This window comes from Pongo pygmaeus, chromosome 9 (genome assembly GCF_028885625.2).
Source record: "Pongo pygmaeus isolate AG05252 chromosome 9, NHGRI_mPonPyg2-v2.0_pri, whole genome shotgun sequence".
Lineage (NCBI taxonomy): Eukaryota > Metazoa > Chordata > Mammalia > Primates > Hominidae > Pongo > Pongo pygmaeus.
The window spans coordinates 79,440,566-79,460,965 of NC_072382.2; the positions used below are offsets into that span (position 1 = coordinate 79,440,566).

The 20,400-nt window shown below is 38.5% G+C and overlaps 1 protein-coding gene across 5 annotated transcripts in view; it reads right to left on the bottom strand.

Annotated features, from left to right (window-relative positions):
- Positions 1 to 20,400, bottom strand: part of NARS2 (asparaginyl-tRNA synthetase 2, mitochondrial) — a 144,220-nt gene that overhangs the window by 47,552 nt on the left and 76,268 nt on the right. For all 5 annotated transcript variants that reach the window (XM_054439408.2, XM_054439412.2, XM_054439411.2 and 2 more), the window contains one exon: positions 9,368 to 9,500. In XM_054439408.2, the coding sequence (XP_054295383.2) occupies positions 9,368 to 9,500 (133 nt within the window). The remainder of the gene's footprint in view (positions 1 to 9,367; positions 9,501 to 20,400) is intronic.

Genomic DNA, 20,400 nt, shown 5'->3' on the forward strand with positions numbered 1-20,400 from the left:
AGAGAATAAAATACCTAAGAGTACAACTTACAAGGGATGTGAAGGACCTCTTCAAGGAAAACTACAAACCACTGCTCAAGGAAATAAGAGAGGACACAAACAAACAAACGGAAAAAAAAATTCCATGCTCATAGACAGGAAGAATCAATATCGTGAAAATGGCCATGCTGCCCAAAGTAATTTATAGATTCAACGCTATTCCCATCAAGCTACCACTGACTTTCTTCAGAATTAGAAAAAACTACTTTAAATTTCCTATGGAACCAAAAGAGAGCCCGTGTAGCCAAGATAATCCTAAGCAAAAAGAACAAAGCTGCAGGCATCACACTACCTGATTTCAAACTATACTACAAGGCTACAGTAATCAAAACAACGTGGTATTGTTACCAAAACAGATATGTGGACCCATGGAACAGAACAGAGACCTCAGAAATAACACCACACATCTACAACCATTTGATTTTTGACAAACCTGACAAAAACAAGAAATGGGGAAAGGATTCTCTATTTAATAAATGGTGCTGGGAAAATTGGCTGGTCATATGCAGAAAACAAACTGGACCCCTTCCTTACACCTTATATAAAAACTAACTCAAGATGGATTAAAGACCTAAATGTAAAACCCAAAACCAGAAAAACCCTAGAAAAAAACCTAGGCAATACCATTCAGGACATAGGCACAGGCAAAGACTTCATGACTAAAACATCAAAAGCAACTGCAACAAAAGCCAAAATTGACAAATGGAATCTAATTAAACTAAAGAGCTTCTCACAGCAAAAGAAACTATCATCAGAGTAAAGAGGCAACCTACAGAATGGGAGAAAATTTTTGCAATCTACCCATCTGACAAAGGGCTAGTTCCAGAATCTACAAGGAACTTAAACAAATGTACAAGAAAAAAAGAAACAACCTCATCAAAAAGTGGGTGAAGGATATGAACAGACACTTCTTAAAAATTCATGCAGCCAACAAACATACGAAAAAAAGGTCATCATCACTGGTCATTAGAGAAATGCAAATAAAAACCACAATGAGATACCATCTTATATCAGTTAAAATGGCAATTATTAAGAAGTCAGGAAACAACAGATGCTAGCAAGGCTGTGGAGAAACAGGAATGCTTTTACACTGTTGGTGGGAGTGTAAATTAGTTCAACCACCGCGAAGACAGTGTGGCAATTTCTCAAGAATCTAGAACCAGAAAAGCATTTGACCCAGCAATCTCATTACGGGGTATGTACCCAAAGGATTTTAAATCATTCTGCTTTATAAAGACACATGCACACATGTTTATTGCAGTACTATTTACAATAGCAAAGACTTGGAACCAAACCAAATGCCCATCAGTGACAGACTGGATACTGTGATAGACTGGATACTGTATGCACAATGGAATACTATGCAGCCATAAAAAGAATGGGTTCGTGTCCTTTGCAGGGACATGGATGAAGCTGGAAGCCATCATTCTAGGCAAACTAACAAAGGAACAGAAAACCAAACACTGCGTGTTTTCACTCACAAGTGGGAGTTGAACAATGAGAACACATGGACACAGGGAGGGGAACATCATATACTGGGGCCTATTGGGGGATGGGGGACAAGGGGAGGGAGAGCATTAGGACAAATACCTAATGCATGTGGGGCTTAAAACCTAGATGATGGGTTGATAGGTGCAGCAAACCACCATGGCACATGTATACCTATGTAACAAACGTGCACGTTCTGCACATGTATCCCAGAACTTAAAGTAAAAAAAAAAAAAAAAAACTCTGGTCAGAATACAAAGAGCAACTACCTAAGGACTCAGAAAAATAAACAATGATAGGTGGACTGGGAACTAGTCAACTTGATTAATAACTTGAAATGGAGATGAATTTTAGTTCCATTTTTACCTCCTTTGTCTCCTGGTTTCGATTTGGGGATAAAACGTTGTTGATCTGTTTAGTAGGCATAGGAAGCAAAACTTCTAGAAGAAAGCTCCTACTACTAGTCTGGTAAAGTCCCTGTAGAACAGTGTTTTTAGGAAAATCCTTGGTTGTTTTGTCTCCCACTCTTTTCTCTCTTCTTTTCCTAGCCAAAATGTAGCCCCAGTTGTGGAGTGGCACTGTCACGGTGACAGTGGCACAAGCACCTAAAACACCAAGAGAAGACCTACTTCTCCAACAGAGGAACTGGGAAAGGGAGACTGCTGTTTTGAAGAGCGTGGATGTAGGTAATCTCTATTATTATTACTACTATTTTTTGAGACGGAGTCTTGCTCTTGTCGCCCAGGCTGGAGTGTAGTGGCACGATCTCAGCTCACTGCAATCTCCGCCTCCCAGGTTCAAGCGATTCTCATGCCTCAGCCTCCTGAGTAGCCGGGATTACAGGCGCGTGTCACCATGCCCAGCTAATTTTTGTATTTTTAGTAGAGACAGGGTTTCACCATGTTGGCCAATTGGTCTCGAACTCCTGACCTCAGGTGATCTGCCCGCCTTGGCCTCCCAAAGTGCTGGGATTACAGGTGTGAGCCACTGCACCCAGCCTATTATTATTATTTTTAATATTTTCTCTTGCCAATTAGATCCAATGGTGGCCACAGTCACCTGGAAATGAATAACATGGTGGCAACTAAGACCTGGGAGAAATCTTTCTGGCCAGAGAAACCAAAATGGGGGGCCAGACAGTGTGAAGGAAATTCTGAAGAACAGGAGAAGGTGACCCTCTAATTGTGTATGAAGTAATATAAGGCCAGGGCTCACCTCCAAGCAATGTATATGTGAAACAGACCCAAAGAAGCACAGTGAATGCTTCTGACAATGAACTACAATATAAATCACTGGCAATTTCCAGACTATGAGTAGCACACGCATCAGAAAGACTCAAATAGCATAGCAGAGGCTTTGAAAACTTAACTGACATGGAGACCAATGCCAATAGAAAGTAAAATAAAACTTACAGTCTGAGTCTAACCAGTTTAATAACTGGTAAAAACAACAATAAAAATAATTCCATTTCCAAAGGATTTTAACAGAACCCAGAGTGTCAGAACATAACATTAAAAACATCCAGGATATACTTAAAAATTACTGGACATACAAAGAACCAGGAAAATCTTATGAATTCTCATGAGAAAAAATAATCAACAGATACATACACATAGAAGACTCAAATATTGGAATTATCTGACAGTTTAATGCAGGTATTATAAACATCTTCCACAGGTAAAGGGAAACATTCTTAAAGAGAAAGAACTTCTCAGTGGAGAAAAAGAAACTAAAAATAAATAAATAAAAATTTTAGAATTGGAAAATATGTGAAATAAAAATTTCACAGGATGGGCTCATTATCACAATGAAGATAAAAGAGGAAACAATTAATAAGTTTGAAGACAGTTCAGTTGAAATGCCCCCAATTCTGAATTACAGAAAGAATCCCAGCACTTTGGGAGTCTGAGGTGGGCGGATCACTTGAGGTCAGGAGTTCGAGACCAGCCCGGCCAAAATGGTGAAACCCTGTCTCTGATAACAGTAAAAAATTAGTCGGGTGTGGTGGCAGGTGCCTGTAATCCCAGCTACTCAGGAGGCTGAGGCAGAAGAAATGCTTAAACCCGGGAGGTGGAAGGTACAGTGAGCTGAGATCGTGCCACTACACTCCAGCCTGGGCAACAGAGTGAGACTCTGTCTAAAAAAAGAAAGAAAGAAAGAAAGAAAGAAAGAGAGAGAGAGAGAGAGAGAGAGAGAGAGAGACTTGTTAATAATAAGCAGAGCACGACAGCACCATGGGACAATATCAAAAGGTTTTACATTCGTGTTACTGGAGTACCAGAGGCAGAAAAGACAAAAAAGGGCACAGAAAAAAATACGTGAAGAAATAATGGCTGAAAACTCCCCCAAGTTGGCTAAAGACATATTCAAGGAGCTCACTAAATCACAAACAGGATAAACTCAAAGAAAATTATACCTAGACATATCATAATCCATGTGCTGAAAACCAAAGACAAAGAAAAAAATCTTGAAAGAAACCGAGAAAAATGACCCTTTACATTGGAAAAAAAACAATTCAAGACTGGATTTATTCTCAAACACTACAGAAGTCAAAAGATAGCAGACTATATTTAAAGTGCTGAAAGAAAAGAACTGTCAAGCCAAAATTGTATATCCTGTGGAAGCATCTTTCAGAAATGACAGTAAAATTAAAAAATTCTCAAATGAAGAAAAACTAAGAACTGACTGCCAGCAGAAATGCTTTTAAATGTTAAAGGAAATTCTTTAGGCTGAAGGAAAGTGACCCCAGAAGGAAATCTGGAACTTGAGTAATGAAAGAACAACAACAGAAACAGTAATTTACTATTACTACCAAATGTAGGTAAATACAACAGATGTTTTTTTCTCTTCTGAAATTATTTAAAATATGTATGGTGACTGAGAGCAAAAATTCAAACATCACCAGAGATTTTCAAGGTATGTGAATTGTGATTGGCAGAATAATATTTATCCCTCTGCCAAAGCTGTCCATGCTCCAATCCCAGAACCAGTGAGTGTGTTAGCCTACCTGGTAAAAAAAACTTTGTATGTGTGATTAAGAATCTTTAAATGATGAGATTATTCTAGATTACACGGATGGGACTAATGTAATCACAAGGATCCTTTACGTGAAAGAGGGAGGCATGAGGGTGGTGAGAGAAAGATTTGAAGATGATACCTTGCTGGTTTTTAAGGTCTGTGAGCCAAAGAATGCAGGCAGTCTCTAGAAAATGTAAGAGGCAAGGGACCTAATTCTCTCCTGAAGCCTCCAAGAGGGAATGCAACTCTGCTGACACCTTTTCGCGGTGTTGGATTTTAGACCAGTAAAATCCACTTTGGACTTCTCACCTCCAGAAGTATACAATAATAAATTCGAGTTGTTTTAACCCACCAGGTTTGTGGTGATGTGTTATAGCAGCAATAGGAAATTAATACATAGAACTTGTAATGCATATGGCAACTATAACATAAGGGGGTGAAGGTAAAGGGAAATACATAGTAGTAAGACTGTTGTTTTACTTGAAGTGTTAAAATATTAAGTAGAATACGGAACAGAATAGAGGATTCAGAAATAGATCCATATGTATATGACCAACTGATTTTTGACAAAGACCCAAAAGCAATTCAATAGATGAAGTTTAGCTAACAGCCTTTTCAACAAATGGTGCTGGAGCAAGAAGTTATCCAGAGGTAGAAAGGAAAGGGGAAATAGAAGAGAGGAAAGGAAAGGAAGGGACAAGAACTTCTGTCTCACATTACACAAAAATTAACTCAAGATGGATCATAGACTTACATGAAAAATGTAAAGCTAAAGCTATAAAACATCATAAAATCCTTGAGATCTAGGGCAAGGTAAAGAGTTCTTAGACTTGACAACAAAAAGCATAATCCATGAAAGAAAAAATGATAAACTAGATGTCATCAAAATTAAGGGGATGAAAAGTCAAGCTACTTATTAGGAGAACACAGTCAGAAACCACACATCCAACAAGGAACTAGTAGCTAGAATATATAAAGAACTCTCTAAACTCAACAGTGAAAAAAACAAGCAAGCCATATGGAAAATGGGCAATAAAAATTCATCTCACAGGAGATGACATACAGATGGCCAGTAAGTACATGAAAAGATGCTCAACATCAATAAGTATTAGGGAAATGCAAATTAAAACCACAATGAGATACTAATACGCAGCTCTTAGAATGGCTTAAAACCACCACATATGCCTGACAGTACTTGGTACTAATGAAGAACTAGAACAAGTAAACTTCCATACATTGCTGGTAGGAATGCAAAATGGAACAGTCATTTTGGAAAACAGACTTCTTCCCTATAAAATGAAAGAAATTTTGTAATTTATATAAGGAACATAAAAGTAACCATGGACTTTGGTATCCATAATGGCGGGCAGTGGGGAGGGTCCGGAAACCAATCCCTTCTGGATACCAAAAGATAACTCCACTTAGGAGTAAATTTAACCAAGATCTGTATAATGAAGACTATAAAACATCACATCAAACACTGACCTAGTAATCCCACTCCCAGGAATTTACCCAAGAGAAATGAGTCTGGGTGGCTGTGGCTCACACGTGTAATCCCAACACTTTAGGAGGCTGAGAGGCAGGAGGATCACTTGGGCCCAGAAGTTTGAGACCAGCCTGGGTAACATAGTGAGATCCTGTCTCTACAAAAAATTTAAAAAATAGTACCTGTAGTCCTAGCTTCTTGGGAGGCTGAGGTAGGAGGATCACTTGAGCCCCAGGAGTTCATGGCTGAAGTGAGCTATGATTGCACCACTGCACTCCAGCCTAGGTGACAGAGTGAGACCCTGCCTCAAAAAACAAAAAAACAGAAATGAAACTTTACATTCATATAAAACCTGCACATAAATATTTACGGCAACTTTGTTCATTACATTCAAAAACAGAATAAACTAAATGTCCTTCAACTGGTGAATGGATAAATCAAAACTGCTTCAGACACCTATTATGCAACTCTCAGGGAGTAATGTCACTGAAGCTACCTCCTTGCCCAGGCCCACCCCATCTAAAGCCACTGGACAAGTAACTGTTCTCCTGGGATAACTGATCTCTCTGGGGTAGTCCAACCCTTTTTAATCAGTTCCTGACTTATTTTGGAATATATCTGAGATAACACCAGCAAAGGTAGTACAAGGTAATGCTCTGAATAAAATGACTGTGTGTTCTTCTGGTTCAAAGTATTCCTGGACATTAATCACCAAAGCTTAAGAAACTAGCCTAAAAATTCATCAGTCAGGGCATCTACAGATAAAAACAAAGTCAAGAAATGGAAGAAAAAGAGAAAATGAGGCTGGGCATGCTGGCTCATGCCTGTAATCCCAGCACTTTGGGAGAGTGAGGCAGGCGGATGGCTTGAGCTCAGGAGTTGAAGACCAACCTGGGCAACCCCGTTTCTACCAAAAAATTAGCTGGGCATGTGGTGTGTGCCTACAGACCCAGTTACTCAGGAGGCTGCAGTGAGCTAAGACTGCACCACCACACTCCACCCTGGGAGACAAGAGTGAGACCCTGTCTCAAAAAAAAAAAAAAAAAAAGAAAAGAAAAGAAAAGAAAATGAAATAATGAAATGACTAATTTTAAACCCTAAGTTTAGGTTGAAATGCTCCGGTTTAGAGCAGAATAAAATAATTTCATGGCACTGCTGACTGAATGCAAAGGTAAAAATATGTAACTGAATTCTGCTCACACTTACTAAAAAGGTATGTAGCTTAACTTATCTATTCCTCAATGTTTTTACTAATATAACTGAGAAAAATAAATGATATCTTGCAACCCTGTCATATGGTAAAATATAATTGTAGAACAAAGATTAATAAAGAATTAGGGGATGGGCTCAAGTGAAAGCTACTTAAGGAATGCCACTGACTCCTTCTGAAGCTCAGATCCTGAATCCCTACAGTCCAGAATATGGTTGTTCAACAGCAGCACTACTGATACTTTGGGCCAGCTAATTACTGAGGAGAAGGTGGCTGTGCACTTTAGGTTGCTGAACAGCACTTCTGCCTTTACCAACTACATGCTAGTAGTGACCGCTCTCCCCCTTCCCTGCCCATTCCCTAATAGGGATAACCAAAAATGTCCCATGGGGACTGATCCAAAATGCTCAGTGGGAAGTATAAAGGGAGTATGGAAACGAAATGCTATATTGTGTGGCCAGAATGCCCCTTCAGGGCCAAGTGCCCTATATAGGAATCCAGGAATATTATTAACTGCTGATGGTTTATAGTTGAGTGCTTCATCAGGAACTACTGAGACCCAGAGGTGCTGCCTTACTCAAGGTTATGCCCCTTCCAGTGGCTAATCACATCCAATGATTGGTTGATATGGGAAGGCACAAAGAGCTACTGCCTTGCTTTCAGATGGGACAACTGTTCCCATCTGGTTTAGGATCATTCCAGTTCCAAAGTTCTTCACAGAAGAAGCTAAGGCCTCTGTTTGCAAATGGATCACAGTTCACGCTTCCCACTGTTCAATGTGACTTTCTTCCTTTCCTTATGAATGCTTTTCTCAAGAGCACTCCCTAATAATGCCCCTGCCCACACATCTCTGCCTTAGAGAGTTTTGTTTACTAGGAAATCCAACTCAAGACAGGGTAATAAAATAGTCTGTTCTATTTGTGATATATATGGTATTTAATGTTTTAAGTGGAAACAGGTCATTTACTGGGTAACAGTAGAAAGACATATAAATGAACAGAAAGGACAGTTGATGAAAATCAGTAAAATAAACATCCCATAATTACAAATCCAAACTAAGATAGTAACCACAATGCTTCTGAATAGACAATTCATAATTTAACAGTTAACAATTCCTGGGTATTTACTAAGTGCCATAATTATGCTAAGTACTTCATATACACACACACACAAACACACACACACACACACACACACACATATATATATTTTATCTACCTGATCTTCTCAAGTAGCCTATAAAGTAGGAATTTTTATTCCTATGTATTGGAATTTTGATGAAGACACTGAGGCCTAGAGAGATTAAGTCCCTTGTCTAAGTTAGTCACATAGCACGTGAGTGGTTAAGCATCAAATCTTGGTCCATTCAATTCCACTTGTGTGCACTGTCTGGATTATGTCTACAGCCTCCTAACAAGGCCTCTCTACTTTTATCTACCTCTAAATCATTGTTCATATTGCTGCTAAAAAGATGTGTCTAAAATATAGCTCTGACCTTCATTTTCCAATTTAGAACTCTTGCTCCTTAAATTTTGGGTAAAGTTCAAACTCCTTACTATGGCATTGAAATACAAGGTCTTTCATGATCTGTTGCCTGACCATGACCATCTCTCCAGCCTTGTCCCCTGCTCAACTGAGCTGATAGCTCCTGTGGATGCTTTCTAATATAGCTACATAGGGGTTTATGTAAGTATTACAGACATTTATATAATTATAAAGATGTTTGATTTTCCTAGCAAATCAGAGCTACTATTTAGTGAACCTGCTTGTGTTCCAGACCCCATGCTATGTGCATTATATTATATATACAATTTAATTTACCCCTCACATAACCTTAGGAGTAAGCACAATTATTCTCATTTTAGAGTTGAGGAACCTAAAGATCATGAAGGTCAAGGAACTTCATAGCAAAGCTAATGGCAGAACTGGGATATAAACTTAAATCTGTCTGACTCTTGTATTTTAAACTATTACAGTAAAGGCATTCAATAAACGTTTATTAAGTAGTTATCCCCCCTTCTTTTCACTTTATGAGTACCTGTAACACATACATGTCTGAGGTAAAAATATATACAGAAACGTTTTAATGTCACAGATACCTGGTATTTTAAAACTTGTGTACCTACCTGCATGAGATCTTGAAGGCTGTCAACAAAAGAAATCTCTGCTTCTATCATATAAAACTCTGCCAGGTGCCTCCGGCTCTGAGAATTTTCAGCTCGGAAGGTCGGACCAAAGGTAAACACTTGAGTAAAAGCTCTGCAATTCAAGATAAAGAGAATAAAAATAGAATTCACATGATTAATTTTAAGTATTTAAAATATTCAGTGAGCTCTTACGGAAATTAAAAAAAGTTTTGTGTGCCTCTGTCTTGTCCACAGACTGACACATATTTGCTGCTATATATTTCTCTAATAGGTGATAATAATAGTTTCATTAAAAATGTTACATTGAGGCTGGGCACAGTGGCTCAGGTCTGTAATCCTAGCACTTCCTGGGAGGACTGCTTAAACTTAGGAGTTCAAGACCAGCCTGGGAAACATGGTGAAAATTTATCTCTACAAGAAATCTTTTAAAATAGCTGGGTGTGATGGCCTGTGCCTATAGGTCCAGCTACTTGGGAGGCTGAGGCAGGAGGATCGTTACGAGTCCAGGAGGTCGAGGCCACAGTGAGCCATGTTCATGCCACTGCATTCTGGCCTGGGCAAGAGTGAGATCCTGTCTCAATAAACAAACAAACAAACAAACAAAAAAGAAAAAAGAAAAAAAGTTACATTTATAGAAACCATTTTATCCTGAAGGAATCTGCAACTGCTTCACAAATCCTATGGTTTTACTAAATATAGAAACATAACCACTTCTGGGTGCACTCTACTGCAGCTGCCTTAAACAGCAGGCAACTGCATGTCACAGCAATCAAGAACAAAGAAAAAAACACCACAGGCCAAGAAACGACACAGAAAATCTAGATAATAACAGCGAAAACTAGAATTTCATGTAGATAAGGTGTGTTCATTTATTTTTTAAACACATGAAAAAAGAACGTCAGATACATACAGCAGTCCACCTTGTTCAAAGCCCACTCAAGTCCTTCACGACCACCCATCTTTCAATCAATGGTGAATGACCCCTGAAATGTGGAGGTGAGAGATTTTGAGGAACTACTTTATTCCCTTGATTCCAAAGGACTATAGCTCAACCATCCAAATGGGGAGAAAAATCCCTTATTCTTAAACTCCTATAGTGAAGTGGACACTACATCCATCATTCTTTAATACTTATTGTTTCCCTCACATTCAAACCAAGTAACAGCTGAGATTAGATCAAGCACGTATGAAGTAATAAATATTTCTTGAGGACTTAATCTTTAAATGTTAAGGTTTTGTTAGAACAAAGCAAGCTGTTTGAGGCTCCTTAGCTATGATCCTTGATCCTGAGCACACCTAATCTGTCATTTAGCCAAATAATATTAAGATCAGAAAACTTAGTGTAGAAAATAGATGGATTTTGTATATATATACGTTTTTTCTTTTTTCTTTTTTTTTTTTTTTTTAGGAAAGATACTCTGGGAAAGGAAACATAAAGTAAGTATGGTGAAAACCAAGAGATTTATTTCTCTCTCAATTGCCATTTCAGTAAGACCCAATTGGTAGAAGCTTAGGAATTTATATTTTGGTTCTACAGCTACCTTCCTAAGACCATGATCTGCTAACCTGAGAACCTTAGTTTTTATTGAAAAAATAAACAGTAGGAACTCAAAAATATTACTATGGTTGCCTTTCTTCCAAGATTCAGCTACAGACTTGCCTACTAGAATGTTTTGAAAAAGACTAAACCTACCTTGTGCAGAATGAAAATTTTGACCCTGTTCCCCAAAACAAACAAAAGACAAAATGAACAATCCTGCCTTTCTTTTTACATTTCCTCCAGCTCTGTTAATCTCAGTTAATCCACCTACTCAACCAAGACAGATCCCACATTCCCCAGCTTATTACATGGCCTTATCATTTTGATCACAAAATTTAGTTGTTCACACCTTGGAAAACTCTGAAATCTTGCAGCTTTTCTCTATCTCCACAGCTATTGTCAGTGTAAACCTTTGTCTACTGCTTAGAAAATAACAGCTTTTTAACTGGTGTCTGGCACCTGTCTTCCTCCAGTCCCAAACTACAGGTTTCCAAACTCAAATCTGATGTCAGCCCTAATTTTAAAATCTTCAATGATTCCTTAGTACCAAAGAATAAAATTCTAACTCCTAATTTCAACTCAGTTCTTTCCCACACATCCTTTTCTCCAGCCACTCTGAAGACCTCCTTTCCTAGCATGTCCCATGCACGCCCTTGGGTTTTTGCATAGACTCTTCCCTACCCTGTATTGTCTCCTCCCCTGCTCCTCTACGCTCCAAATAGAAAATTCCCATTCATCCTTCAAGACTTGGCTCAACTGTCACTTCCCCTTTGAATCCTTACCATTCCCCCAAATTTATTGCTCCCTCTCGTATATTACTATAACACTTTTTCATATTTATTATATGGAACATATCACTTTGAAATGTAACTATCTATTTAAGTTATTTTTCTCCCCCGGCGTTTTCCAGAACAGGAATCATGTTTTATTCATATTTGCATCTCTAGTGCCTAAGATAAAACAGGTGCTCATGCTGAATGAATGAGTACTAATGATGATGACAGGCTTCCTCAGTTGTAAACTAAAAAGCACATCTTCACAAACAGTAACATTACAAATTTAGAAAAATACTCAGATATATGTCGCTGACGCCCTCAGTACCTAAAAGGGGTCAAACAATCCAGGTCTGGCCCAAACAATAAATTCAACAATTACAAAGCCCTGAGTTTCCAATCTGTGACTGTGCCATCTCTAGGTAGGCTGGCAATAGTATAGTACATCTAAATAAGTAAAATGACATTTCTGGTACTTTATCACAAGAAATTGTGTGTATGCTTATGCAGCATAGGATGCTCCAAGATGAGCAGCAATAGGGATTTTTAAATTTTGCAGTGGTTAATGATTTTCCCTGGCAATGCAGGGCAAGGTCTCTAGCATAAAATGCAGAAGAGGCTCAATAATTTTTATTTCAATTATAGTAAGGATCAGGCTCTGATTGAGGTATCCAAGAGTTAAATATCATTTTGATAGAGTAAGAACTAATGACCACAGTGCTTCCTCTAAAGTAACGGAGTGATAAAATGAACTGGAAGGTATGTTGAAAAATTGCGTAAGAAAGCATCTAATCTTTTAGCAGATGAATGTTTGAATAATTCAATAATCATCACCCTATGTCAGTATCCAAAGATACTGTTCAGTATCAAGTGTTCTATTATAAGTAATAGTAGCAATAGTAGTAGTAGTACTAGTGGCTACCATTATGGAGTGATCATTGTGGGCCAAGCACTAAATGGCCAAGAACCTTAGAGTTAATCCCTTCATGGTTAACTCAATCTAAGTATGTATTAATACATTTATCTTCCAGAATAAGAAACTGCAGTTCAGAGAGGTTAAGAAGCTTTCCCAAAAGTCAAAGTCATAGCTTAGTAAATGGTGGAAGCCAGACTCCAATCCACATTTCTGACTCTAATGCTCATAGCCTTAACCATGATACTAACAACAATGATGCTCAAAACAACACTGCAAACTCAGAAAATAAGAAAGAAAAATTTTTAGTATATTCCCCCTTCTCAAAGACAACTAGGGGAAGCAGTTTGGCATATTACGAATAGCTTGTTTTATGTGTTAAAATACAGTTCTCTAGAATGTTATCTTCATGAAAATAATGAGAATGATACATTCTCATCAATACTTTGTACCTTTAGCGAGTTATTTAGCTTTTCTGGTCTTTAAATCCTTATAGGAGTAGCGGTTGGGGGCAACTTGGCATTGATCTCTACTGTCTTTTGTAATAATTTTGTCTCTAGCTGCATGTGGAATCACTTCTATTTTAATTTATGTTTCTTTCTTTCTTTTTTCCTATCTTCCACAGACATGAAAGCCATTTGCAGCAAAGACTGAACCAACTAACATTTAAATAAAATCTGAGAACAAGGCCATTTCTAAAATAAGATACAAAACCGGGTGAAAGGCCAGTATTGCTCTGAGAAGAGACCAGGAGAAAAAGAAAACACTCGGCACTAACAATCATTCTTGTGCCAAACTATGCAGAGAGGAAAGCTATATAAGGAAAATCCATGAGCTTGGAGTTAATGTTTAGTATAACAAAAGTACATTCAATACACATCAGCCTAGATAGCTACAAAAATGGCTCTTTGGAAAATAAAAAGCAAAATTGCAAAAAAAAAAAAAAAAAAAAAAAAAAAAAGTTCTACAAAGTTCACTTTCTTCCGTGTATGGAGTTTTATGAAGCCCTCAAGATGGCAAATAGATTAATATAAAGTGGTCACTGATTGCCTGGCCATTTATTCTTTCCGGCCCTGAAATTTCACAGTGAATCTTAACAATTTGAAAGAACAGAGGAACTGCTATTCTTTAGTTTGGGAAGAACTTATTCAGCATAAGACTGATCAGCAACTTTCACTACACCCTTCCCAAACCACCGCCAACCTCCATATCACTTCTTTACTATTAGTTTAGTAAAAGTTCACTGACCTTAAGTGAACTCCCAGAAAACTTTTAAACTGGATTTTAAAAGTTTTTGCCAAGTGCTTTTCTCATCATTCAGAAAATGATCATCTATTTTACTACTGTTTGGTGTTCACTGGATTGTCAATACTGTGACATATTTTGCCTTCATTATTTCTACATGCCTAACAGAGTAGACTCCAGATACCCACTTTCCAGCTTTCCCCTATCTGTCTACCATGCAATACACTTGGTGGAAAGGGATTATAAAAGAGATGCAGCCTTCACCACTTCAACAATCATGTCATGTCAAGATGCCTTAGGGAGTGTGCATTCTAAATTCTAAAAATTCTTATCTTTATTGCCAAAAACTTGTGCCAAATAATTTCCTTTAACATGTTCTTAGTATTTTTTTTGGAACTGAATTTGAGACTCAAGCAAAATTTAATCTAAATTGTATGATGAAATTCCAAGTTTGACAGAGTCTGACAATAATCCTGCTAAAGGGGGAGGAAGGTTAGCTAACCATCTGAGGAGATGACATGTGAAAAGAACATTCTAGCAAAGCAAACACCAACACATAGGTCCTAAGGTAGGAAGGAGCCTGACATGTTTAAATAATTTAAAGAACAGGTGTAGGCCAGTAGCAGGATCAATGATAAGAGACGGTGGAAAGGACCAGAACATGCAGGGCCTTCCTTGTAAACACAGTAAGCAGTGACCAGATTTTATTTGATACACCTTGAAATACCCTCACCTCTTGAAACATTTAACACTATTTTCCTAGTACTCTCCTAGTTTTCCTTCTAAATACTGCTCTGACCTCTATTTCTGCCTCCTTTCGCATGCTGCTTTAGCTGTTCATTAAGCAGTAGCACTCCTCCAAAGTTACCCCTAGAACCTTTAACTTTTCTCACGATACTTTTCCTTATATGATTTCCCTTGGCCAATGATTTCAGTTAACTACTTACTGGCACACACAAATTTATACCTTCTAACCAGCCCTCTTCTCTAAGTTCCAAAAGTATATATCCATCTGCTTATTTGGTCCTTCCACTTGTCACAAATTGAACTCATGTCTCCCCCCAGCTTCCACTTTGATTTCAGTCGTCTCCCAACCTTCCTAGGCCAATTTTCCCAATACGCTCTTTTTTTTTTTCCTGTTGGTTTGGTGAAAAAACCAATATGCTCTTTAATAACACCATGTACTACTTACTGTTCACAGCACCTTTCAAAATAAAAAATTTACATCAATTGATGTGATTATTTAACATCCATCTCCATTATATTGAAAATTTCATGAGCGACTATATATATATACACATATATATATATATATATATTTTTTTTTTTTTTTGGTTCATTATGGCATCCTCATCCTCAGTCTTTGTTTTTTTTTTTTTTTTGAGACGGAGTCTCGCTCTGTCACCCAGACTGGAGTGCAGTGGCACGATCTCGGCTCACTGCAAGCTCCACTACCCAGGTTCACGCTGTTCTCCTGCCTCAGCCTCCTGACTAGCTAGGACTACAGGCGCCCACCACCACGCCTGGCTAATTTTTTGTATTTTCAGTAGACGGGGTTTTACGGTGTTAGCCAGGATGGTCTTGATCTCCTGACCTCGTGATCCGCCTGCCTCGGCCTCCCAAAGTGCTGGGATTACAGGTGTGAGCCACCGCGCCCAGCCCATCCTCAGTCTTAATCCAGTGCCCAACATATACTAGTCAATATGTGTCAAATAAGTAATTCATTTTCTGTAAAATATGCTGATCCCCAAATTGCATTTTTTTTAAGAGATGGGGTCTCCTATGTTGCCCAGACTGGACTCCTGGGGTCAAGTGACCCTCCTGCCTCAGGCTTCCAAGAAGGAGGAATTACACATGCACACTATGGCACCCAGCTTCCCAAATGAATATTTGAAACAGCACTGGGATGGGATTAAGGGTAGAAAAGGAAGGTAAACAGAATATCAATTACTAAACAAAAAATACTTCTGTGAAATAATAGTTCACAGAAGGCAGTAGACAGTAACAGCATCAGTTTTTTAAAACTGTCACATATTTTTGCTCTGTCAACAAGAAAATCTTTGAAAAGGACTAGAGTGGGTGAACTGCTCTAACTAGAACAAATTTTAAATTAACTGTAACATTACTAGAAGAAAATAATTATCCTAGTCTATTCTATGTAAACACAGCAGTATATGATTCTTTGGCTCCTGAGTGAAATGCCACTTCATTCCTGCAACAATGGACTCTTCAGGACTGACTGACTGGATATGGGGGCTTAGAAAATAACATTATTCTAAAAGGTCACAAATCTGACTGTTCTAACTGAATATTTATCCTTATGTCTCAATAAGACACTAAAATTACTTATATAATTTTGTCAACTGCACTTACTCGTGTCGAGATTATCCCTCTTACACCTCTCATATTTAGTGGTCCTTGCTAAGGAGAACAACATATAAGTACTTTACTTTAGTTACATGTACTTAACATACTGTTTGAGTGTTATTTAAGTCTACAAATATTTCAAAGGTTCCCTTTTCTTAGGCATGATACTACAGAGGTAGAGGAGTCATTATAGCATTGAACTATCAACAATTTCCTGGACTCAAGTCCTGTCCAGATGACTCACTTTTTTAAGGTTATGGTACTGATTAAGAACATGTAGTCTAAAGACCTAAGCTGAAATCATGGCTCCTCCACTTATGAACAAACTAAGTTCTTAATTTCTGTAAGACTAAATTTCCCCATGCAAAAATGAGGGTGAGTATATAAATGTCATGGAGGTTATTATAAAGATGAAATGAAATAAATACATCAAAAGGTTAACCTAACACCAACTATATGGTAAGGGAACAAATGGATCAAAGTTATTTTTTGTCTCCTTCCTTTCCACTGGGCTACAGTTCGCATTTGCTTGATTTTATTTATTTATTTTTTTGAGACAGGGTCTTGCTCTATCACCCAGGCTGGAGTGCAGTGGCACAAACACAGCTCACTGTAGCCTCAACCTCCTGGGCTCAAGCAATCCTCCTGCCCCAGCCTCTTGAGTAGCGAGGACCACAAGCATGTGCTACCAAGCCCAGCTAATTAAAACTTTTTTTATAGATGGGGGTCTCACCATGTTGTAAAGATCCCTTTACACTTCAAATTATTGTAGATCTCAAAGAAATTTGGTTTATCTAGGTTGTATTTACCAATGTTTACTACTAAAATTGATAAATTAAAATTATGTTTCTGTTACTTAAAAATAATGACAAGGCCACACACGGTGGCTCATGCCTGTAATCCAAACACTTTGGAAGGCCAAGGCGGGTGGATCTTTTGAGGCCAGGATTTGAGACTAGCCTGGGCAACATGGTGAGACCCCGTCCCTACAAAAAATACAAAAATTAGCCAAGCATGGTGGCATGCACCTTTAGTCCCAGCTAGTTGGGAGGCTGAGGCAGGAGGACTGATTGAGCCTGGGAGGTTGAGGCTGCAGTGAGCTGTGATAATGTGTGCTCACTGCACTGTGATAATGTGTGATAATGTGTGATAACTGTACTCCAGCCTAGGTGACAGAGTGAGACCCTGTCTCAAACACACACACACACAACAAAAACAATGACAAGTCCATTATGTGTTACAAATAACATATTTTTTTATGAAACATAATTTTTTCCCAAAACAAAAAAATTAGTTAAGAGGAGTGATGCTGCTTTACACTTTTATAAGTTTCTTTAATGTCTGGCTTAACAAAAGGTGGCTAGATTCTCATATCTACATTTGCATTCAATCTGTTGCACTATCACATGCCATGAAGACTGGAAAATACTGTATATATAATCTTGAGACAATGAGAATGAAAAAGGCAATTACTGTCTTAGTATTAGAAAATAGTTTCAACTTCAAGGATTCCCCTGAGAGGATGTGAAGCCCCAGAGATATCCAGACCATATGCTGAGAACCACTACCTTTGGCAATGGTTCTTAATGAAGAGTATTAGTTCGGGGCTCTACCTCTGAAGACCTCTCTTCAGAAAGTCTAAGAAGGGTCCTGGTCATGGATATATTTAAAAGCTCTACTAGTAATTATGATGTGAATCCTGATAAAGAACTACTGCCCTAAAGAAAGTTTAGACCTCTAATTAATATACTTTTTAAAAGGTTTTTTGACGGCTAAATTTTGAAAATAAAAAATAACAATGTTGGCAAGGATATAGAGATACTCCTTGTATACTGTTGGTGGGAATATGAAATTGTATAACTGTTATGGAAAACAATTTGGTGGCTGCTCAGTAATTAAACATAGAATGACCCAACTATTTCCTCCTGAACATATACCTCAAAGAAATAATAAAGACAGGTATTCAAACAAAACTTTGTACATAAATGTTCATAGTGGCATTATATAGCCAAAAAACAGAAATAACCCAAATATTCATCAATGAATGAATGAATAAACTAAATGTGGTATATTCATACAATGGAATAATTTTCAGCCATAAAAAAGAAATACTGATACATGCTATAACATGGATGGAAACACCAGGCTAAGTGAAAGAAGCTAGACACCAAAGGCCACATACTATATGATTTCCTGTATATGAAATATCCAGAAAAGGCAAATCTATAAAAACAGAGAGCAGAAAGTGGTTGCCAGGGATTGGGTGGGGAGGAAATGGAGAGTACACTATTTTACATGAGTTGTTATAACAAAATATCACAGACTGGGTGCCTTAAACAACAGAAATTAATTTTCCTGCAGTTCTAGAGGCCGGAAATCCAAGACCAAAGTGACAGCAGGGTTGGTTTCTGGTGAAGCCTCTCTTTCTGGTTTGCTGAAGGCTGCCTTCTTGCTATGTCCTCAAGTGGATTTTCCTTTGTGCACAAGCACTCCTGGTATCTCTTCTTGTATGGACACCAGTCATACTGGATTAGGGTTCCACCCTTATGTCCTCATATAACTTTACTTTTTAACGGTACTATCTTCAAATACAATCACATAGGGGTTAGGACAATACAATATATGAATCCTGGGGGAGAGGCAATTCAGTATATAACAGAGAACAACTGCTTTACGGGTATGGGCCTTCCTTTTGGGGTGACGGAAGTGTTCTGGAACTAGACAGTGATGTTGGTTGTACAATGTCACTAATGGTAAATTTTGTCTTATGTGTATTTTGCCACAACACATTTTTTAAAAGTTGACTGAGGCCAGGTGCGGCGCCTCACGCCTGTAATCACAGTGCTTTGGGAGGCCGAGGCAGGTGGATCAGCTGAGGCTGTCAGGAGTTTGAGACCAGCCTGGCCAACATGGTGAAACCCTGTCTCTACTAAAAATACAAAAATTAGCCAGGCGTGGTGGCATGCCCCTGTAATCCCAGCTACTCAGGAGGCTGAGGCACAAGAATTGCTTGAACCCAGGAGGCAGAGGTTGCAGTGAGCCAAGATGACACCACTGCACTCCAGCCTGGGTGACAGAGTGAGACTCCATCTCAAAAAAAAAAAAAAAAAAAAGTTGAATGACGAGATTGTCTATCAAGCACTTTACACACATTTCATTTCATCCTTGCTACCCTATAAGAGAGGTGATTTCATTCCATTTTATAACTTCAGAAACTGAGGCTTAGACAAGTTAGTAAATAGTCCAGAGCACCACATCAAAGCTGCTTTAACATAAGCAGTCCAAATCCAGGGCCCACTTACTGTACTGCTGCAAGTGTGCACTTTAAAAAGTAAAAAGTTCAGCACAGATGCCGAATGGTACACTGAGCTCCTTCACCCAGACTGGAGTGCAGTGATGCAATCTTGGCTCACTGCAACCCCCGCCTCCCAGGTTCAAGCGATTCTCCTGTCTCAGCCTCCTGAATAGCAGGGACTACAGGCGCGTGCCACCACGCCCAGCTAATTTTTGTATTTTTAGTAGAGGCAGGGCTTCTCCATGTTGGCCAGGCTAGTATTGAACTCCTGACCTCAGGTGATCCACCTGCCTCAGCCTCCCAAAGGGCTGGGATTACAGGCATAAGCCACCATGCCCAGCCTGATCTAGCTCTTTTAATTACCAATTATGACTGAAAGTAAAAGGCACAGATAATTGATACGAAAGGCAGTATTTCATAAAAAGGGTACATTTGCATAGGCCTATATACTATGAATGAAATAAAAATTTTCTAATACTCTTGACAGACTCCAAATCAAACAGAGCTTGGTTTATGAACATAAAAGCACAAAGGAACCATCAAAAACTAGAAATAGGCAAACTGCTTTTACAGAAGGAGTTAGCCTATAGAAAGAATATATGAAAAATCCCTCTTCATTTTTCCTGAATTGGAGGAGTAAGAAGGAGGAGGAGGAAAAAGAGGAAGAATGGCATGCTCTGCCATGCCAGGCCTTGTAGGCTGCATGAATACTAAAAATGAACACTCTTAATGATAAGGATCAAGGGATGACCTACACGAAAGGCCGAGAAACTCTGGGTTGAACTATTTGAACCGTTATCTCCAAATTCCCAAGTTACATCCAACCCTCCACAGCTATATAGGAAATACCAGTATCATCAAATCATACATATATTTTGG